Below are 23,708 nucleotides of genomic sequence, written 5' to 3'. Positions count from 1 at the left end.
TTTTGGAGAAGAGGTGAAGTTCTTTGATTGGGCTTCTCATTTCAAACCAGAACTTAAAAAAATTATTTCAGTTTTTAAAATGGTAATTCCCTGCTATTTTGGGATGCCTAAAACCCTGAGAAATTCACTGTTTTAACAGATTTCAGTATTATTGGATAGCACTTACATTGCTACTAACCTTGCCAGGTATATCACATGATTCAGTTTTGGCACCTACAGTAAAAATTGTTCCTGACTCCTTGCTGGCATGGAAATTCCAGCTTGTCATCAATGTCAAACCATTCCAGTGAAATAATTACTCTCCTCGTTGATGTCCCATCTCTTTTTTTTTCCTTCTGTTTCTATCAAGCCTGGTAGGAGAGCTGAGTGTTTTCCTGGACTCCCTCCCATCCATAACTGTCTTTTCAGTGCTTTCTTTCCTATAGATGTGTCATCTGAATGTGTTTGGCTGATAACTTGTGTGCTTTGTCACATCCCAGAGGAGAAGGGTTCTAATCCAGCATTTGCATTCCTGCAGACTTCTGCTGCACTCTCCTCTAGGATCATCACTGGAAATGCTCAAGTATTCCACTCAAATTCAATCTGTAGCACAGCACTGAGCAGAATTGTTTCAGGGTGAAGAAAAATGGGGAAAATACTTCATCTCTCTCACAACAAAAAAAATGGACAAATCTGTTTAAATCATGATTTATTCTCAGTATCCATGGAATATTAAGGCCCACAATGTTTCCTGTGCATGCTCTGCTTCCAGGATGCAGAGCACTCCTACAGAATATGCTGTTCTGTATGGTTTTCCCACAGAGAAAGAACATAGGTTGAACCTGTTTAAAAACACCTGAGGGCCAAGTTTCCTGGTAAATGCTTGTTAAATTGATCTTAATGTCCATTGCATATACAAAGTCCAGTCTGCACCTCTCGCTTATCATTTACACTAAGAAATTCTAATGCACAAACCAGGGTTTGCACAAGCAAATTAGAAATGTGGGAATGTGACTTAGGACATTCATTCATTACAGTCAGTTCCTCAAGAAAACCTGGTTAATTACACTAGTTAAAAACTTGGTTAATGATTTTTAGGGTTTTGGTTTATTTTCCTTTTAGAAGTAAGGAGAAAGGATTCAAAGAAATCACAGAACCTTGATTTTTCTTGGAAGATGCAAGACACATAGCCAAAAAAAGTACTGAAAATTAATAAAAATAGATGAGGAAACTGGAGCCCTAAAGACCATTTCACCGTACTCCTTTCATCTTCAAGCTTCCTTACTTCCACTTGTGAAATCCTTGTTTCAACCTGCTGTTTGTTCTTTTACTCTTCTTCATCTATTTCATTTATTTCTTCTTGACACTTTTACTCCTTTTTGATCTTTTCATCCTCTTGTCTATTCAATTCTCTCATGGCCAGGGCAGGGAGTACAGTATTTCTCTTACTTTACTTGTAATTCTAGTCCCGCTAGTCTCCTAATTCCAGGGATTGCCTGCAGGATTTAAGATGACATCAGAAATTTCAGTTTGATCTCAGCCAAGACTGCTACCAAATTGTAAAAACTGGAACTGTATCTTAGTGTAAATAAGTGACCATTACAAGAGTTGGAGAATTATCTTTTCCTGTCCAGTAGCACCACAAAATACTTTGCAATACAAATATTCCCAATTTTTGTGTTTTCCTGTTCTCCTATTTTTAGCAGATCCTGACCACTGCGGCTACTCTGGGTTCCTAAAGTTAATTGATATTCACCCTCCTCCCTGAGAACTTTAGGGCTGTAACTGCCTAGGGAAGGGAGGATTTCTGGCAGTCAGAACAGCTGATGGAACTTTCCTTTGGAGTCACCATAGGAAGAGAGAGGACAAGGTAGCTAAAAAGCCCCGTGATTATCTCTTTACACCAGCTTTCAACTAAATACTGGCCTGTGTAATCAAGCTCAGTTCTCCCAGCTGAAATTGCACTGGTAAGGGTCAAAAAGGTTGTGTTCCTGCTTTCTATAGGATAAATCCCTGTTCCCAGTTTTGCTGAAAGCTCCTACTAAACCAACGGAAGATGTGGACGTGCATCTAAAAGCGGAATCTGTCAGTGTTCCAAGTAAATTTACATAGTGTTATCTCAGCTGAACTAACAAAGAATGTTCAAGCTTAATCTAGGTTTAGGCTCAGCTTTTGAAAGGAGAGGGCCCAGATCCATAATCATTAGTGCAATTATGTGCTTGATTTGCATATACAGTTACATGTGCACACTCACCATGTATGTGATTTCAAAGTGGCCATCTACCAGATAATACTCCAGATAAATTTCTAATCCAGTATTACGAGTGTGAACTACTTATGCATTTGGGAGCACTCGTGAACTGCTTACAGGAGTTCTGCTCCTGTAGCAGAACACAGATCCCTGCATTTTGTTGGACTGAATGTGACTGCTCAGTATAAATTTCCTTTGCAGTGGTTCCTTTACAAATCCTGTGTGAAATCAGCCAAAGGTTTTCTGTTCATGTGCTTCGTTCTTTGCACACAGACCAGTACATTCTTTGTAAAGATTCTAGATGAATTCACAAGGCAGTGCTTGACATTATGAGTGAGAACAGAACGCACACAGTTGGGCAGGCTGAGATCCAGCTGTTGATGTGTGCCAGAGTCCTCCAAAACTGCTTGTGAGACGCAGCTTTGCAATTCCGGTCATCATCGGTTGCCCTGTATGTGTTGGAGTCAGCTGCTGAACCTGGGAAACGCGGGGTGTAGGCTGATATTTTTTTGATGTTACAAAGATGTTTGTGCAACTGTTAGTGGTGATCTGGTGGCTTCATTTGTATATTCTCAGGAGTGAGCAGAGGTGATTTGGATGACTGGGACCACAGATTGAGATTTCTGATATTCACACAACACCCTAGAGGTAGAAGGTTGTTTGAGAATCGGGTAGTGTTTGTCTGTTTAATTCTGTAAAGCAATCAAATAGACTGGGATAAATTTGATTTGCTAATACGTAGGTAAATAAAGACCTGGAGAGGGAAATCTGGCAAGTTTTCCTGCTGTAAGATTCAAAGCCAGAGTGGGATTTTAAGAATGCACATACTGGTTTTCCGTTCTCATAACAGCATCTGTGAATAATGTAGGCTGTATCTAATCCTTAAATTTGACAGAATAAAACCTCATCCATTATATCATTAATCTTACCTAGCAATAAGCATAACTTTTATAAGCAAGTGGTGTATCTACCAATGAAGAAACATGTTATTCATGTTCCTACTGTTATTCTACTGTAATTAGACGAAATCTGGGTAACTCTTGTGTAGTAGGGAAACATGCAATGCGTGGAAATAACTCTTGTTATTTCCTATTAGAAATCCACTGTTTCTTCTTCTATTTCCTCACAATTAGCAAAAGAGTGAGAAAACACTTGTAATTGAAACCTCTCCCTGCAACTGGACAGCCCATGTTCATTAATAAAAGGACAAAATTTGGGTTGTGTTATGCCATAAACCACTTGAATAATACAAAACCATCTAAACTAAACTTTATTAAACCTTAATAAGATACTACTTTTGACTGTAGGTTAGATATGAATAATAGTAAAACAAATACTTCCTTTTTTTTCTTGTTAAAGTTAAAAGTGCCTGCAAATTCAGGGGAGAAAGAATGTAGTTTCTCTTTTAGTTACGTTGTGTTATTACTGAAGTCACTGAAGTAAGTGTATCCTCCCATGCACTTTGAATAGCGTATTTACAGCTACTTTAAATTGTTAGTGAAAAGTTGATTATTAGTCTTATTCCTGTTGAATTAATGTTAAGCTGTGCCTGATGATTAGCATGGTTTTTGCTCAGCCATCTCCTTTAGTAAATACTTCCTTTAGCTGTAGTGAAGTGTGTAAGCAACTCTTGCTTGAAATGGGATGTTGAGGAAGAGTGTTTGAGCTCTCACCGATATGTAAGAATTCTGTTGTGGAAACAATATAAACAACATAGGACTTGAGTAAACTGAAGGCATGGTATTGTTTTTAGCTTTATTAGATTGTCTTCAGTCACTCCTTTGTTTTCAGTGAATAAAATCCTCATCTTCTTTTTACATTGTCTTACCTCTGTGTTTTGCTTAATATTCTCCATAACCTGAATTCTAGCAGTTTATACTTACAGTTTTGGCCTCTGTGATGAAGCTCTTTCTTGACTAGGCTGTCATGAAAGACTGTTCCTCTTTGTTGTTTTGTTGTTTTGTTTTGTATTTTTTTTTGACTGCTGCTATTCTAGCCACCATCCTGGAGTCTTCCTTTGCAAGATTTTTATTTTTGTAGTGTCTGAGATCTAATCACATTTCGCTTAAAAGCTTTATCTGCATTCAGACCTCCATGCTTGCAAGTATATTTCACTCCCTTGATTAACTTTTTAATGAGATTTTGCCTTTTTTCAAAGTCCTAAATCTTGGTCATACATAAGCTTGCTTATCCCTTCACTGAATTTAACCACGCATCCCAGTATTACTTTTATAATTGGCTCTTCTGTCCTGTTCTCCTTGGTTACCAAAAACAAATCTAAAGTGACCTTACATCCTGTTGGTTCACTGACAACTGAATTAATTTGTCCTCTATGACCAAAGGAAATAACAGGATCCTGTTTAAGGTCTATGATTAGGACTGATTGTTTCCAAGTCTGTATCTGGGATGTTAATCTTGTGTAATAACACAACTTCTAGTAGTATTTATTTGTCTCCAGTACTATTTCATTTTGATACATATCTGAATCTGACCTATGGGACTGATGGCTGATTCTTGCACTTACCCGATGCAGCCTCTTTTCCCATCATTTCCCAAAATAGTTTGAAACTACTGAGAGCACATTAGTTTCTCTGTCCCATTATATAGATGCTAAGTTGAAAATTTAGCAAAACTACCAGTACAAGAAGGTAAAATTACTTAGGAAAGGAGGAAGAAGTGAGGGTTTCAGAAAATAAAAAAAAAAGAGATTAAATGAGGAAATTATGAGAGCAGAGGCAGTAAGGAAGCATTTTTGAGAAGACAAGCACCTCTGAGGGAAAATCTGTAACCTCAAAAAGTGATTTTGAAAAGGCAGTGTCTGTAAATGAACAGTAAACCACACAAAAATGGAGAGTCAGAGGGCTCAATTTAATGTTTTGGTGGCCTGGTGAGGAGGGAAAAAAGTGTAGAAAAGCTGTGGAGTAATTGAAAATGGTGGCTGTGCTGTTTCTAGATGGGCACTGAAGGTAAAATTGGCAGATTCAATCAAGTTTCCTCCTCCAGCTGTAGCCTCATGTGAGGAAATCAGAGGCCACATCTCAGATATGAAATCTCAGATCTAGAAATCTGTCTGAGAGGACATGGATACAAAAATGAAGACCAAGGTATCTGCTGAAGCAGAGATCGAGGTAAGAGTTTATAGGTAATGTCACAGAGGTGGTGGGAGACATTTACAAGTATAAACAAAAGTACAAGCAAAATTTCAGACATTCATACTTTACAAAGTTAGCTAAAAATTCTGAAATGTAGCCACAAATGTTTTGTCAGAGGAAGAAGGAGATTACAGAGTTGCAAATATTTGATGTTGATGTATATTGAGCAACTGAGATGTTTAAAGGTAGCACCTCAAAGATAGGACATAAACTGTGTTGAGTGTTGAAGGGTTGAAGGAGGCTGAGGAAAGCTAGAAAGAGTCAAGACTAGTTCTGAAAAGAGTCTGACTTGGAGGAAGGGGATGTTTTTAATAACAAAAAACCAAGTGGTTGCTTTGTGTGCTTTCAGAAGGTAACACCAGCAGAGCTGTTGATTTCAGCAATAATGGAAGGGAAAGCTTGATGGAGTGAGAGCAAACACGAAGGAGATAAAAGTAATAGTCATAAACAGAATGGTTTCTGAGAGATACAGATGGAAATGAAGGGCAGGAAGGGAAAGGTGGATAGAGCTCTTACATAAAAGGATCCAGGTTTTCAGAAGTGTGTCTCTGTTAGTTCAGCAGTGTTATCAGTGAAAAGGTCTCTTAGAGATGACCCAGGAGCCTGATATCTTTGAACTGGCCTTTCAAGAAGCTGGTTCCTGTGTTAACTTACAGGAAATTTGGGGTATTTTTGCACACAATGTTGGTGTCCAAATTTGTCCTGCAGTTACATTGGTAACCCACTGTACCAATTGTTGGGTGTGAGAAGTTCCAAGGATAAGTGGGAAGCAGAGGGTAGAAAAGGAAAAAGAGGGAAATGTATCTGGTATACATCAGAGTAATGAGTAATCAGCCACTTTAGCAGTGTAGAAAGAGCTGAAATATATTTGTAGCCTGGGAGGCAATTATTTCATTAGTTATCTGCAAAGTTTTTACAAGAGTGAGGTTACTTTTTGATAGTGCTGGTCCTGCTTTGTTTGTGCAATTCTTATATTTTCAGCTGCCCCTTGTTTCCCATCCAGGTTGTTTTCATCCCACTACTATGTCATGTTCCCATGCTCTGTTAAACAGCTGCTGTTAGGTGTTCACCTTGTGTCAGAGAATGAACGATTCCGCTGTACAAAAATTCTGTAATGTCTGATACACTCCTAATTTAACACAGTAAAAATTAAACACTTCATTTTTAGCAACTTATACGGGTCCTTTTTCCCTCACCATTGACCCTCAAGCACGTTTGTCACGGGCCATTTTCTGTACCCCTTCTGTTCCAGAATGACTATCGCAAGCTGTCCATGCAGTGCAAGGACTTCGTGGTTGGTGTCCTGGATCTGTGCCGGGACTCAGAAGAAGTGGAGGCCATTCTGAACGGGGATTTGAACGCGGAGCCGGTGGAAGCGCAGAGACACCGAGCGTCACTGAGCCGTGTGAAGCTGGCCATTAAGTACGAAGTCAAAAAGGTAACTCCTGACAGCTCTCAGACACTGCGGTGGGAGGGCAGTGCCACCTCCTCCTTCTGCAGGTGTTGTGAACCCGTGGTCAGATGCACAACTGAGACATGGTGTGAGTAATCAAGACTTTCTCACAAGGCAGAAGGGGACTATGAAGGAGTTTAGTTTAATCTACTTCCCACTGCTGAGAAGTGGCAGGAGATTTTAATGACATAAATCAGATGTGCTAGAAGGCTTTGCACAGTTGGTCAGATCCTTCTCCTGATTAACTCAAAAGGTATTTCAGTGGAGCCAGATTTTCACTCAGTGACACTCGGGCTGCGTCTTCCTGTCAGTCAATGTCGTAATACCTAATCCAAAGAGAAGGCTGTGTTGGTGAAAGTGTTGGTTTCAACCCATAAGTAGCTCATCTGCAACTGTGTGTCATAGTGAGAAATTCCACATGATTTACTGTGTTTGTTCCTTTAAAAAATATTTTATAACTCAGCCCTGGAAATGTGTGGAATATACCTGTGGCTGCTTTATCAATTCATTTCAGTTCTTCATCTTTGTACCTGTGTTTATTGGTGTTTTGGCAAGTATTTTCAGTGGATGCCTCTCTCAAATTAGTTTGTATTTTGTGAATTAATGTTAAGCATTGAAAAACAGAGCTGTGCATCACATATTTGACATAAATACATATTCTTTAGTTGCAGTTTTTATTGTATTGCTGTGTTGTTCTCCTCAAGATCCCACACTAGCCTAGCACACAAAATAGTTAATACTGTGTCCTGTTGTGAAAGGAGCCAGGAAATACAGCAGTGCCTATGTATTATTTACAGCTACCTATTTACGTGATTAGTATCACTTCCATCCCTTACAGCCATTGTAGTTTCATCATCTCCACAAGAAGCCTTGTGTCTCTCAGAATAAATAACCCTGTGTTCTGTGGCCACCTCTTGAGCCAATCTGCCATATAAAATGAATTGTAAGCACCCTGCCAGAACAACTGGGGATTGCTGGTGTTTATGATGGCCCCAAAAGATTGATCACAAAAATTGTAAACACAGATCCTAAGCAGCAAATCATCATTTCCAGTAGAGAACTGGTCTACAGCAGATAAATGCATATTAATTACAAAAAAACAAGGTAAATATATACAGGCGTTAAATTAATTTAAAAGAATGGAACAGGGGGAAGAAATTGAAGTGCATAAGCAAGCTGTAGTGTCTAAATATCATATACATTCTTTATGCTATTGCAGTTTAATGTGTACCAAAACTTTGTTGAGACTCATGACTCAGCTTTCATGCTGAAGGCTGTGGTTTTCTTTTACGAGTTTGTTGTCACTGGTGAAATTCACTGCTGAGCAAAGGGCCACACAGATCTGTTAAGAATAACAGAAATCTAAATAGTGCAAAAAAAGAAGGGAGAATTCCTCATAGCAAACTTCTTCTCTTCTCTTGCAAGAGAGAAACTCAGAGTGCTGGCTCCAGTTCATGACAGACACAGTTCAGAACCTACAAGAGTAATGATCTTGTTGGGAGGAAATAGATGGTGCAGAGTTGTTACCATATTCATACATGTGCATTTCCCTGTAAGTGGCCATTACACAGGGCATGGCAAGGATGGAAATGTTTCTGCCGTGGTGGTCCTTCGATGCTGGGATTTGCTCTGTCAGACCTGTGACAGATTCTAGTGGTATCCTGACTGGAACAGATTCAGATGTGGGAACTCCACATAGGGTTATTTCAACGCTCTAACTATAGGAAGCAGACAAGGATGTGGCCTATTTCCTTAGCTTTCCATATTCCTAGCTGTGCTTCCAGGTCAGGTCCATCAAGGTCAGTTCCCTGTGTAGTCAGTGCAGTCAAACAGAGCTGCAGGTCCATGAAATAGTTAATGAGCTGTATGCCCTTTCCAGAGGAAGGAGAGGCAGGAAAAAACATATGACAAGCACCAAATGTGTTCAGAACTTCACTGCTAGGGAAAGGGAGTTTTTAATTCTATTAGTAAAGAAAGTCTTGCACTTAATGCCCTGGGTACTGCACCGAAGTGGAGCCCATCTTTTAAGCATGATGTGCTTTTGAAGCTGAGGTTCAGACTGAAACTGCAGCCCCAATAGTGAAGGACTAAGGGAATTAAGGAAAAAAAACAAAACATAAAGAAGGAATTAGTCTTGCTTTGTATGCTGAGTTGCTGCTGTAGTAGTGCTTTTAGTTTTGTGTCTCAACTCTGACTTTTAGATTGCCAACAAAATTCCAGAGAAGAGCCAACATTGGGCCAACTAATGTGCAGTTCTTGCTGAGACAAAAATCAGGATGGAATTTCCAAGTGAAATCAATAAGAGCTGGAATAAAATCACAGGAGTTAATTTTCAAACCCTGAAGTTTTGAATAGATAGATAAGAAAGAAGATGCAAAATTCTCTTTGTATGTTGTGTGCTTGTGTATCAGAGTGTGCCAGGATCTGTTCTTGCTCCATCTAAACCCAGCCATTATGATGGAAGAAATAAATAGCATAATCACTCTGAGTCATACAGAAAAATATTTACATACTGATGACTTGGTTCACGGTCATGAAACTGAAAACATCAGAAGTGTTACTGTCAATTATGCCTGGAAAAGCAGCTACATTAAAATTGGCATGTTTTTTCTTTTAGTGACCAGATACTGTTCTCATGCATTTTTGTTTGCTTGAGTTAGGACTGGAGCTGAAAGTATACGATACGTGTGATAATAAATTCAACATATGTAATGAGAAGTAAGAAGCTGCATGGAAAACAGAATGAGAGGAGAATTGCAGGAAGAACAAGGTTGTAGGATGATGTGAGCAGTAGGTAAAATGTGATGTGAACTTACTGTCCTTAGAGGAAATGAAGCTGCAGGCAAATACAGGTAATGCAGACACACACCCAGCAGGGGTGGGCAATATGTTAAAGTTGCTGAAAATAAAACCAACAAACACAATCATAAGTTGAAGTATTTCAGTAAAGACTGAGAGAGGAGGGATGAATTTCAGAGCTTTTATGGATGAGAAGTGACACAACTTGCTCCAAGGGCTTGGAAGTGGTGCACATTGTGCAGTTGCCAGCCGTTAAATAAGTTGCTGAGATCCTCTCAAAAGCCTTTAGACTCACTGCCAGAGAAGAACTTGCCCATAACCCTTGGCATCTTATTCACTAAATCTTCCCTTTTTTTTTTTTTTTTTTTTTTGTTTTTTAAATTATAGCAGATCTCCTCTTAGTGTCAGATCAAAATGTTGATAGACATGGGGAATAAACCAGCACAGAGCTCTGGATGAGGTGCCACAGGGCCCGTGGGCTGATTCCCAGCCCTGGGTAAACTTCCTTAAAGCTCCTTTACTGTTTCTTCCCATTCCCTGTGGTAACAGAAGGAATGATGCGGGTGTTTCTTCTCTCCTCTTCCCTACAGTTTTAAGCCTGATTTTAAAAATGTCTTTGTAATTTGAAATAATTATTTACTTTCCTGCCTTTGTCCACAGTTAATCTGCTGTGGGATTTGTCCCTTTGATGTCCTGAGTCGACAATGAAATTTATCCTAGCAAAAGAAGAGGCTGGGGGCATATGTCAGAATGCACAAACACACAAAAACCCAATCTCCTCTTCTCAAATGGGCCAGGCTGGCAGTTTTTATGGTGCATAAGCTTCAAAGATGACAGCCTAATAAAAAGAACAGAAGCAGTTTGAGTCAACATTAATTTCTTAAAAGACTTTTTTACAACCTCTTTATTTATTTCTCTTGGCCACTCCACTTTATGTACAAACTGCATTAATATGTGAACTAACTGCTTAATGCATCACACACCAAAATGCTTAGGGACTTTAATTTTACAGCAAAGTAGATTAAAGTATGAAGATTTTCTCCCTTTCTAAATTTCATGCAGCAGTTTCAGGTTGCTCTTCTTGAGAGGTTTAAGGTTCCCTGTTTTCATTGCCAATGATTTAATTTGATTTTATTTAAGAAGTCTGTCCTGCTGTACTACTCTATGCACTTTTTAATGAGATTTGGAATATTAATAGAGTTTTGCAAGAAAGCCCTGGCGAACAACAGTATATGTAGTACATAATGATCTCTGCAGAGTACAAGGGATAATAAAATGGGTATCCAAGGTTTACAGTATTTTTATTCTTTTCTCCAGAGCATAACCAGCTGATATCAAATCTCCCTCTTAAACCAACCCAAATTATCAGTTATCAGTTTTATTTTCAAATCCCTTTTTGTGAAACACCTAGCCTTCTTTATTCTGATTCACTAGTTATTGACAAGTGTATTACCAGATTTCTTCAAACTGCTGTGAAAACCAGGCTGTTCATCCTTGCACTTAACTGGTGTCCCACATGCTCTTGTGATGTGGCAGTTTCTTCTTTATTTATTAACCTTTGTTTTAAAGGAAATGAGAAAAAACCATGGTTCTTAAACATCTAGTGTTACTTTAGACCCTAAGGTGATCACAATTGTGTATGTAGCAGTTATACAACTTTTCTTATTAATGACAGCATGTCTTGGTTTTCTTTCTTTTTTCTTTGCAGTTTGTGGCCCATCCAAACTGTCAGCAACAGCTACTGACAATCTGGTATGAAAATCTCTCAGGATTACGGGAGCAGACCATTGCTATCAAGTGTCTGGTTGTGCTGGTTGTGGCATTGGGCCTTCCCTTTCTAGCCATTGGTTATTGGATTGCACCATGTAGCAGGGTACTGAATTTTATAAATTATGTGTCTTGTGCTGTTCTGGGAGCTGCTTTTCCTTTTCTGGTGGTCAACATGCAATTTCTGCTGCTTCCAAATTTTAACTAATTAATGATATTTTTAGCAATCTCTAATCTTGGGCCAAAAGATGCTGTGGGGTTTTTTTTTATTTGCACAATGATGAAGTATGATTATAATTTAGCATTAAGCTGAAGGAAAGAAAAATAACCTTCTCTGAGAGTTTTTTTTCTTTTTGAAATTTCCCTAGGTTGTGCTCACCTCACAGTCTCTGCTGTGCAATTTATTTGTATTAGTAACATGGATTTTTTGAAAGTCACCACTCAGATTCTTTATTGAGTCTCCTCTGGTGGCATCTTCAGGTCTCATGCTGTTCCCATATAAACCATTAGCAGAACATCTGTTGACTTTACTGATGCAGAACTTAATTTTAAGTAAAGTATTTGTTATCCCGGCCCTAGGAGGTCTGTTTGCCAGCTGAACCACAGAACAGAAATTAAATTAAATGCATCATTCCAACCATGTAGTGGGGTATATTTGTAAAAGAGCATAGCTGTAAACCCTTACCTTCTTAAAAATATGTGAAAGTGTAAGGGTGCTTTTACCTTTCCTGATGATCTCACAAGGAAAGGAACAGCAGTGTCTTTGAAATCCTGATAGTCTGTAGCAAGTGAATTGTTTGCAAATCAGGTGTATTGATAGATCTTTGGTAAATCAGATGAAGGAAGATTTCTTTGTTGCATTAGCATTTTAAAAAAATTTAAGTACATTTACTCTTGTGCTGAATGTGGTATTTCAATTTTATTTCCTTAACAAGTGTAAAGCAAGGAAATGTGAGGGGTTTTTATATTTCATTATTTTAGTTCATCTCAGAGAGGATAAGGTTTTTCTCATTTCCTACACATTTGAAGGGAACCTGGTCTTTCCTCTGGGTTAAATGTTTATTTACTTTAAAGATAAAGCTTTATGAAAATAGTGTAACTGTTACTCTCATCCTCTGAAATGTCACTTTCCATTAATATCTTTAGTAAATATATTCCTCACAGTTCCATATAATAGGAACATATTAATATATTTTTAACTGGTGTCTAATATGGAAAAGTGACATTTATGTTTGAGCTCTAATTCCCAGTAGCAGAAACATCTGATGTTTTTCCTGAGTGCTCATATCAAATAAAAGTGCTATACATTCAGGTCAGTTGTTGGATACTGCAATTACAAAATGCTTTCTAAAGGTCAGGAGCAGGAAGGGAAGGCAAACCTGACATTGTTTGCCCAGGTAGTAAATGCAGTTTAATGTGAGCTGGTCTGCTTAGTTCTTAGTAGCTGACCCAAATTTCAAGGAAAACAATTCCTTGAAATAAGAAATCTCATATGGTCTTCTGGAAGCAGCTGGTCCTCTCTTCTGGTGCAGACAGACTGCCCCTGCTGCTGTTGTTTTGTTCTTTTACCAGGTGCAGATGTGAATTAAACCTGCTGGATTTATTTTAAAATCACTAGTATTTCTGATCTTATTTTTCCTAGTGCATTTTGTGGAACAGTCATTATTTTTAATAGACATAGGTACTTATTTGGCACTTAGAGCTCTGAACATGTCCTGTGGATGGAATATAGTAGCCAGAGATAAGAAAACAATTTTTCCTAGAGCTGTAGTCACAGACAAGCTAATAGTACACTCCTGTTGGTAGGGAAAATGTTTTGCTAGTCGGAGATTTTAATAATTTATCTTTCCCTGGGCTTGCTTTACAAACTCTTTCTGGTCACTGCCATAGTTCATTTGCAATTCCTTGGAGTGTTTCCCCTCAAACATTGCCATCTAGAGTTTATGGAATAACATGAGCACTCACTAACAGGACAGCATACTCCGTGAGGCTCCCTGTGAAGGCTTTTGTATGACATGGCAAAGCATCACAGTTGAGTGCTCTTGGAAGAATATCCTTTAGGAGTAAGGTTTCTGGCTGTACTGAGCTTTGAGGGATTTATGCTTCTGGAATGCCTGGTGTTTCTTTGAGAAAACTGAGTGACTGCTTTCATTCTGCCTTTGCAGCTTGGAAGAATTCTTCGAAGCCCATTTATGAAATTTGTGGCACATGCAGCCTCCTTCATTATTTTCCTAGGCCTGCTTGTGTTCAATGCTTCAGACAGATTTGAGGGCATAACGACACTGCCGAATGTCACTGTCACTGATTACCCCAAGCAGATCTTTAGGGTGAAGACCACCCAGTTCACCTGGACAGAAATGCTGATCATGGTGTGGGTTCTTGGTAGGTATATTGCCTCTTCATGTTACTGTCACCTTCTTTCCTGCAAATAGAAATTCTGAAAGGGGGGAGAGAAGCCCAGGTCCCAAGCCTTTGATCCAGCTGCTGTGTCCAGCAACTAATAAACCCTGATAAACCTAATGAACAGGGCATTAGAACAGATTTTTAATAATTTGTATCTCCTGGTTTAAGCACTGCTTTATCTTAAACTGTGTCAGGGTAGGAAGATGAGCTGCCCTCTGGGAGTCCCAGTTTATACTCATGGGGAGGAGCCTCTTAATTTGGCAGAAGGCAGGGACTGGGATCTTCCAATCCAGTGTGTGGCTACTCTGACTGTGGTTGGGATGGCAGCAGCAGCCCCTCTGAATTACACAGCCAGGGAAAAAAGGACAGAAAGTTGTAGGGTTGTGATGTTGTTATTTGTTGGGTTTTTATTTTCCCTAAGAAACTTCTTTGAATCAAGGAAAAAGTCTTGATTCACAACAACTACATCTCAAGGTTATGGTGAGGCTGTGATCTGGATTGAATCCACATAAATTAATTTCTGAGGAGAAGTTTGAGTAAGAAAACCGAATTACACGTAGCCAAATTCCACTTTGCATGCTGAAAAGCATCTTATTCTGCAAAGTGGAAAAACAGTAGTATAATTGTACCATTTATATTTGGTCATCTGTGTTGTTGGGTAGTTGTGTTCCTGTGGAAAAATTAAACCCTCTGATTCAGAAGTGGTTTAGGAATGTAAATGGTAAGAAAGTAAGAGGACATTTTTTCCCCACACTTTATTTTTCCTCCTTTGGAATTACAGAAGTTTTGTTGTTAGGCCACAATACTTTCACTGTGAAGTCAAGGCTCTACGCTACCCTCTGTCGTGATGTCTGAACTAAATTTACATTAATTAATCTCAATTAATACCTTGCTATTCCATCAACCCTGTTGAAACCAAGAGAGTATAACCTTAGTCAAGGGGACGATGATGCTGTGATACTGCAAATAAGTGAATCTCTGCTCCACTGGTATCAACCACTTCCATGAAACGGGAGAATGCAGGGAATTTAAATGAAAACTGTTTGGCAAACATTGCTGTGCTTTTTCATTTCTTGTTGCAGGTATGATGTGGTCAGAATGCAAAGAGCTGTGGCTGGAAGGACCCAGGGAATACATCTTGCAGTTGTGGAATGTTCTGGATTTTGGGATGCTGTCCATTTTCATTGCCGCTTTCACAGCCAGGCTCCTGGCATTCCTTCAGGCCACAAAAGCACAACAGTATGTGGACAACTACATTGAGGAGAATGACCTCTCTGAGGTCACACTTCCTCCAGAAATTGAATATTTTACTTATGGTGAGCTTAGTTTATCTACAAAACAGTTTGAACATAGGAAAGCTTGAAGGATGCATTTAGAAGCCTCTCTTTACCCTAGAGTTCAATTTGACCCCCTTATTTTAAACATTTGGAAGTTATATTTTATTCTTGGCTAATTGCATAACAGATAAAATGTTGATGTGATTTTTTTGTTGTTGTTGTTCAGTTGTTTGATAGTTATTCATATTCCTCAACATCTATCAGCATTTCCTCCTGAGGGAAGGATGGTGGCCCTGTGAAGGTCTGCTTAAGTAGAATAAAAGTACTAAATACTTATTGCAGTGCAGAGATTGTCAATAAAGGTGTGTGTCTGTATTTGCAACACAAGAAAATGCTGCTGACAGTGTATTTTAGGATGTGTTTTATGAGCTTCAATATCTTTTAACAGCAGACTTGGTTTTGTTACTTACCTTAATTGCAATATAACCAATCTGAACTTGTGCATGTGTAAATACACATTTAGAAACACATGGGATTTTGATACGAAACACACTTTAATTCAGTGTTGCTCTGCTAAGATGGTGCATGAATTCACATAGTAATTTATGTATTTCTGTATAACTCAATTGCTTCTGTGCACATTGTGTGTAAAACCCACAATCTTATTTCTTTCGAGGTAATTGGCAAAAATCTTTATCATCACTATGGGAACTAGGTTATATCCTGCAAAAAGCAAAAGCTTGGTGTAACTAATAAATGAAATTGTTCATCAGGCAACACTTAACTTCCCATCAATAAAACACCAAATAGGAATAAATTTTCCAGCTTTAGCATGGTGCTTGTTAAGATAGCTAATACAGGCATGTTAAGAAAAGCAACAAGGAATTACTCTCTAGTTCAGGTTAAGATGCAAACTGCAGAAGAAAATGTCATGTTTCTTCAAGTCACTTTTCTTCTAACAGAAGGTAATGCAACTCATATTCATCATTTGTGACTCGAATTAAATAGGAATAGAGCAGCAACTATTAGACTCTTCAAATATTTGTCTCAACTAAATTCAGACATGTTAGTGGAAAAATCCTATCAAGGTTTATTCTTCAACGTTGTGATAAATGAGTAACCCCTGTATTTCGTATTTTCCAGCTAGAGATAAATGGCTCCCATCTGATCCCCAGATAATATCTGAAGGCCTTTATGCAATTGCTGTTGTTCTCAGCTTTTCTCGGATCGCATATATCCTGCCTGCAAATGAGAGTTTTGGGCCCTTGCAGATCTCACTTGGAAGGACTGTTAAGGACATCTTCAAGTTTATGGTCCTTTTTATTATGGTATTTCTTGCATTTATGATTGGAATGTTCATACTGTACTCCTACTACCTTGGAGCTAAACTAAACCCAGCCTTTACAACGTAAGTATGAAGTTTCAGTGTAAGTAAAAAGCCAATATGAAACTTTCAGGTTTTTCACTAAGGTACCAAAGTCTGTGAGATGCTGTGTACTCTCTCTTAGCATTAAAATAAAACTGAAGACCTTAGAAAGCAGAACACAAAGGACCAATTGTTCCCTGTTTGTATAATGGAAGCTTTCATTTCAGCCTAACATAACTTCACCTGTATATATTTCAATCACGCAGACTTGTGGGCAACCAACTGTAAGAGAATATTACTTGATATAAAACACCTTTCTAGTTCCTGTTGTTCTGTTAGCTCTGATGGATAGGTAGAGCACAGGGGAGAAATGGAAACTGCTGTGAAAAAAGCTTCCTTGCGTATTTGCTGTTTTGATCAGTGCTCTACAAACCTGATTCACAGGAAAATTAATTGAGATTGTTTATCAGTCATTGTAAACACAACTTATATATTTATTTGTGTACTTAGTAACAATGCCTTCCTCTTTTTTTTTTCCCTGTAGAGTGGAAGAAAGTTTCAAGACCTTATTTTGGTCAATATTTGGCTTGTCTGAAGTAACTTCTGTTGTCCTCAAATACGATCATAAGTTCATCGAGAACATTGGTTATGTTCTTTATGGCATATACAACGTAACAATGGTGGTGGTTCTGCTCAACATGCTGATTGCCATGATCAACAGTTCATATCAAGAAATTGAGGTGGGCTCTGTTCTCAAGTTGTTCTCTTCTGTTATGCTGAAAAAAGGGTAGAGTTAATATGAATTATTTCAGTGATATGCAGAAGTACAAAGAAGAGATTACCACAGTAAAGGATATCACAAAATGTATAAAATAGGGCTGACTTTATCTAACAACTCAGCCAAGCTGCAGAACCTCATGGGTTCTAAAGTAGTTTATCTTGTGCCATGTACACATTATATTTGGCATCCAACTTCAATTAAAAAAAAAAAATCAGAAAATGTGGAGTAATGAAGATACTCGCATTTCAAAAATAAATCTCAGGTTGCTGAAATGAAAGTAAAAGTGTATTTATAGTGCCAGCTTTCCAGACCATGGGTTCAAAGAGTACTGCATTCATACAGATGCAGGCACATACCCACACAAACAGGAAGAAGGATTATCTAAGACATAGTGCACAAATGGATATGTCATTCCCAGTCTTTTCCATGAGTTCTGGGAAATGTTAGGGAATTTGGCAGGAGAAAGCTAGTTATAATCCAGCCTTGGAATACTTCAGTAAGAATGTATTAGGACAAAATAAGTTTGTCAGTATTTAACACAATTTCTTCACGACCACGAAGTTGGTATTTTCTATAGTCCATTATAAATCAGAGTTACTTGTCCTGGTTATGTAACAAGCTGTGAGCACTACCATTTTAAGCCATTTTTTGCCTTGAGTCTAGTACTTCAATACTTGTGCAAGTACCAAACTCATGTGACCACTTTAATAAGAAAAACAAGACTTGAAAAACCCCTGAAAGCTCCACTTTAAATAGCAAGGAGTTTATATGTTGGCTTTCACTCAGTGCAAAAATTATGCTTGTTTAAATGCTTCATGTGCTTGAACTAAGTATTCTCAATGAAATGTTGCCATAAAGAGACAACTGAAATTTGATTGAAATAGACTAAGTAAAATGGCTGCATTTTTGCAGAGCTGCTGGAAGTCTTACTAGCAAGAAAATAATATTTTATGTAAAACCAGAAAGATATTTAAAAGAAGTTTCATTTGAAAGAAGCTTTGCATTTCATAGAAACAAAGAACATAATCTGTTTTTATTTCCTAACACAGGATGACAGTGATGTAGAGTGGAAGTTTGCTCGTTCTAAACTTTGGCTGTCATATTTTGATGATGGAAAAACATTACCTCCACCCTTCAGTCTTGTACCAAGCCCCAAATCTTTTTTCTATTTCATCATGAGGATCATTAACTTTTCGAAGTGCAGGAGGAGACGGCTACAGAAGGACATTGAAATGGGAATGGGCAACTCCAAATCTAGGGTAGGTTCTGAGATCTTTTCGTTGCAGTGACAAATTGTGTGGCCATTCCAGCAGCTGTGTTTCTTTTTAGTTTTAGCCTATAATCCAAGCTTCTGATGATAGTACAGTAATTAATCGTTTATATTAATAGATCTCTATTTCAGACTGCCTAAACATACTGCATAAAACAAAAAATCACTATAAATTTTATTAGAGCACAAAATCCAATGCCTGGGAAAACATAATTAAAACAAAAAATTGATGAGTATTCAAAGATGCAAACACTTCCCACAAGGAGTTACTTGAATATTGAATCAAGATGCTTTAAGCCTTCATCAGAAAAAGTTTTAGCTCAGGGTAAAAAAAGGGGGAGGGTTAAGGAGGGAAAACTTCCTCCTTTTCCTGTTCTAGTGAAAGGAAAAGTGTGGTCTGTGTGATAATTCACTTCCTGCTGTCAAAGCTTGTTCCAAGCTGAAGCCAACTGGAAGAAGGCCAGATTAGCAATCTTCAGCATTTCCATGACATTCTAAATTTGGGTATCTAAATGTTCTTTACAAATATGAATGGAATGCAGTGTCTCAATGCCCTTGTGAGAATTAGGTAACAATTCCCCTGGTTTTACTGATGGCAAACTGGGGCATAGACAGATTAAAGAGGATACATGTGGCTTTTTTTGTAAGTTAGGCTCAAGGCCCTTTGTATTGCCAAGACTGAAAGCAGTACTTTGAAAATAATTTGTGTTTGTTTTGCTATAAATGAACAGAAAGTGATTTGGTGACTTCTAATTGGCCACACAAAATTAATGACAGGTTCACATTAGTGGGCTGAATCTATAGATACACTTTTTTTACTTCACCCCCACCAGTGTATCTGAGAGAAGAGGGAGGTCCCTGATCTGGAAGTAACAAACCTTCTGCATTGGTCACAATGCCAAGGTGGCTTTTCTTTTTCTCTTCTGTTTCTAGCCCACTTCTACAAAACCCTTAAATTATCTGGTATCAGATGGCTTTGTGATCAGTTGAACAATGACCATTTTAAAAATTGTACTGCTATTCCTGAAAATGGTTCTTTGGCAAACTCCTTTCAACTAAGCAGAGCTGATTTGAGCATGTATTTGTAGTAAAAAGTGTGCTCAAGGGTGCAGATCCACAACAGCTCTTTGTTAAAGCCAGGTTAGAGGGTCTCTTTTTGCTCTGGCCACTCATCCCTGCCTCCAAGTTATCACTATTTCCTCAGAACAGGATGGCTAAAATTATCAGCATTTAAAAAAACCAAAACAAAACCAACATATAATTCAAGGCAATCTCAGTTTTTAAAAAATAATATTCTGATATAGTAAAAGGTGGAAACATCCCCAATATGTCTAAAGAAAAAGAATAATGGAGCTGAATTCTAACTGTGAATTCCATAATTTATTTTAATTTTGTCTTGTTTCTTCCTAGTTAAACCTTTTCACTCAGTCGAACTCCAGAGTTTTTGAATCCCACAGTTTTAACAGCATTCTCAATCAGCCAACACGCTATCAGGTAACTACATACAGGGATCACTGTCCTGAGTAACAGAACTGTGACAAGGTTCTAGCAGAATTTTGTGTTTCAAGTCCATTTTGCCTTCACCAGATAAAGAAAACCTGCTGTAGAAATCAAACTCTAGGATGCTCCTTGAAAGACAGTTACTGTGCTCAAGCCCCATTATTTGAAGCATTTCAAAACTAGTTCATACAGTACTTAAAATTGGTCTTTGATGTCCCAGTTGGGAAAGCATGAGGAGCAAACATCTGAAATTGGTTTCTGGGGAGAGGACGTGAAAGCTAACTAGGTTGGCTGCTTCCCTTCCTTTCTCAGCATGCCCCCAGAAAAGCCCACGTGAGGCAACTGCATCATCTGGGGCTGTTCATTCTTTCTCTTAGGCAGATGTGACAGAGAGAGCTAAGAAAGAAAAATGAACGGTGTTTAATTATATAATCCCATCTGATTATATAACTGTTTTAATCTGGCAGCAAATAATGAAGAGGCTGATAAAACGTTATGTTCTGAAAGCACAAGTGGACAAAGAAAATGATGAAGTCAATGAAGGTAAGAAGAAAGACCGTCTGCAATATTCAGAGACAATTTTTTTCATTAGGAAAAAATTCATTGTATTAGGAACCAGTATTACAGTGATGCACGGGGGTTTTGAGTGAAAAGAGGGATTATTTCTATTGCACATGCACTGAGGCTCAGATAGTAATGGAAGTATGCCCATGTCATCAAAAAAATGGAAAAGTAGGACTAAAGAAGTAGAACTGAGAAATATTATCGGCCCCATTTTACAGATAGAAAATGAGAGCACAGACATAATGCACAGAGGAAATCTGTGAAGGAGCCACTAACTGTATTCACACTTCCAGAGTCCTAATCAAAGCTGCAGGATCTTTCTCTCTGTTTCATTCATCTGAACACACAATTACACACAATTTACCACTTCACACCATGAACTACTTATTTTGCCTTCCTTCATAAAGCTGTGAGGAATAATCACCTGTGAAGCTGCCCATCATAAAACGAAGCTCCACAGTCAGCTGCATGGTGATAAAAAATGGCAAATGTAACCACTATTTTAGTGGGAGACCTTTTAAGAAACAATGGATCTGAGCTCCCTGGCACCTGTGAGAGAGAGGTGCATGCTCCGGGAGCACACCCTAACTCACCACTGGGATGAGATTAAGGCAAATGTTGTCCTCCTTCCTCCAGCCTTCCAGGAATGAAACACAGGCCTGCAGTCCAGCAGGGAAACTGTTGTGCTCTGGGCAGATCCCCAGACAAGAACTCTAGATAGAATGTTATCAAGCAATAGAGTGATGCAGTGATGGACAGCCTGAGGTCAGATGTTTTATTGTCACGGCAGCATCAGGCAGCTGTGTGCATGTGTGATGTGAGGGGCCTAAAAGGGCTGCTCAGCTCTCAGCTAAGGCAATAAAGCTTCTGTTTTTCTTCTTAGTTGCTCTCTGCTTACCTATAACTCTCTGCAGCAAGAAGCAGGGAGCAAAAAAGATTAAATTAAATCCCCTTCTGTGCCTTCAAAAGGCAGCATTGTGCACTGACTGTTATCCTGACACTTCCCCATCCTGTGTGTCTGTACAGAGCTGTGATTGTCAGTGACAAAAGCAGAAAGGCTCCTAAAAGTGAATCCTCTCAGTGTTCTGCTCTCCTGAATTCCCACTGCTTCCTCCTGCTCCTGCTCTGTGATGTAGGAAATCATCTACCTAGTGACTGATGAAAAGACTGTTCTGTCACCAGCAGTGCCAGCCCTTTCCAGGTCCCTGATGCCGCTTTGGTGTTGGCAGAGATGTGTTCAAATTAGCAAGACAGTGCAGAAGAATCAGGGTTTGCTGACATCATGGTTCTGGCTTTGGCACCAGATTCTGTAGAGGACAGTCCACTTTGAGCAGGGCAGGTAACCCTTGATTTTTATTCTTCAGCTGCACAGCCAAACCAGTGCTCTGTGTCCTGAGCATCTCATTTGTACCCAAAGTACAGACCCAGCCTCTGAAGACACAATTTTTGAAGTCTGCTATACCCTAAATAGAAAACATTGGCATTTCTATGTACTACAACTGCTTTTACAAAAGTCTAGGGATTTTTCACTGTCCTGCATCACTAGAGAACTTAGGTGCTTCTTCATACTCTTGTATTTCATACATGACAAATAATTTCCAGATACTGTGTAAGAATTCACATCCCTCACACTTGCTGGAAGAAATGTACTTGAACATTTTAAAAAGCTTTTGCTCTTGAACTGAATATCCTACAACGGAAAACATGGTGCTGCTTATTACAAGCCTGGACTTGACAGCTGTCTTTGTTTAAATGTGTTTTTTGTATTTGTGTCAAATTGTAACATAATGTTAAATTGGTTGACTTTTTCTAATTCCAAGGATGTTGGTAAGGAAGAGGAGAGAGACTCAGAAGCTGTGAGTTTTACTGCCAGCTCTGCCACACTTTTCCTTTGTGATTTTGGCACATCTCTTCAGAAAAAAATCTCTTTTCCTTTTCTCTCTAAAAAGGAGATACTAATATTTACCAGCTGTTCAGCAATGTTGGTGTGATTAATTCATTAACCTTTGTACAGCCCTTTGTGAACCTTTGATGTTCTGTATACATGTGGAGCACAATGTGAGACCTCAACGGACTGTTAAAATTCCTTTGGTACTATTTAGGGATGGAGACATGTCTCTTTGAGAATGAGGAAGAGGTAAATCCTCCTGACCCATCCTGTACCTGCTCTCATGAACATTTTGGGATGATAACCTGAAATAGGCACTGATGTGACTTAACAGAAGAGTATTGACTGAATGTTAAACTTTGCTAACAAGTGTTTCTTTCCATTATTAATACAGGTGAATTAAAGGAAATCAAACAGGACATCTCCAGTCTTCGCTACGAACTGTTGGAGGATAAGTCCCAAGCAACAGAAGAGTTGGCAATTTTAATACATAAACTCAGTGAGAAACTAAATCCTAATATGCTGAGGTGTGAATGATTCAACAAAGGAACCGTGGCTTCGACTACAGCACAACTATTTATTGGCAATAATATTTCAGTATCTTATACTTGAAAATAATGTATTGTAGATTTTTAGCACTAAATAACTTTATGTACAGCTTCTCTGGAATTTAGTCTTAGGAACTTTTATTAACTCACCACAAAAAGATTGCTCTCTTCATTTCAATTGTCTAAAAGCAAGAACGATCATAACTTTTTTTTTTTTTTGCATTTATGCATTAAAAAGGTATAATGGTATTGATTGCTGATATTTTAACAGGTTTATGACTACATATGGAGAATTCTTTGCACTAAATTTGCAAGACAAAAAATTAACAGATACAGCGTAATACTCTGTTCCTTGCAGTGTCCAGGTACAAAATAGGATTTTTCATACTACAATAAACCAACTAGAGATGAGTGGAGGATTACGTGAAATCTTTGTTCTTTATTAGTGGTGCTAGTAACGCGTGTAAGCCCAGAACTCATGGTTATGACCACAAGGAGTTGCTGAGAACCAGGTAAGTGCGAATCTAATGGCAGCAGCACTGTTTAACTTGTCTGTGTATACACGTACCCGCACCGACCCTTTCTTAATTCAGGGTATTTACTCTGGGAAAAGTAAGGATTTTTTTTTTTTTTTTAACTCAGACTCCGTGCAGGGCTGCTATTTTTGGCTTCGTTGTAAAATAAAGCATTCCTACTGTATGGATGCGTCC

The 23,708-nt window shown here is 38.5% G+C and overlaps 1 protein-coding gene across 1 annotated transcript in view; it reads left to right on the top strand.

Moving 5' to 3' along the window:
- TRPC3 (transient receptor potential cation channel subfamily C member 3) overlaps positions 1 to 22,987 on the top strand; it is a gene marked incomplete at both ends in the record, with an annotated part of 33,674 nt that extends 10,687 nt beyond the window's left edge. Inside the window, 10 exons of the mRNA XM_082281412.1 lie at positions 6,635 to 6,820; positions 11,343 to 11,507; positions 13,567 to 13,783; positions 14,887 to 15,120; positions 16,225 to 16,489; positions 16,992 to 17,187; positions 18,278 to 18,487; positions 19,909 to 19,992; positions 20,466 to 20,541; positions 22,845 to 22,987. Coding sequence (XP_082137538.1) covers positions 6,635 to 6,820; positions 11,343 to 11,507; positions 13,567 to 13,783; positions 14,887 to 15,120; positions 16,225 to 16,489; positions 16,992 to 17,187; positions 18,278 to 18,487; positions 19,909 to 19,992; positions 20,466 to 20,541; positions 22,845 to 22,987 — 1,776 coding nt within the window. The remainder of the gene's footprint in view (positions 1 to 6,634; positions 6,821 to 11,342; positions 11,508 to 13,566; positions 13,784 to 14,886; positions 15,121 to 16,224; positions 16,490 to 16,991; positions 17,188 to 18,277; positions 18,488 to 19,908; positions 19,993 to 20,465; positions 20,542 to 22,844) is intronic.
- Between the last annotated feature and the right edge of the window lie 721 nt (positions 22,988 to 23,708).

The sequence above is a fragment of the Coloeus monedula genome (genome assembly GCF_965178545.1).
Source record: "Coloeus monedula genome assembly, chromosome: 5".
Lineage (NCBI taxonomy): Eukaryota > Metazoa > Chordata > Aves > Passeriformes > Corvidae > Coloeus > Coloeus monedula.
This window is presented reverse-complemented; position numbering and strand designations above follow the sequence as displayed.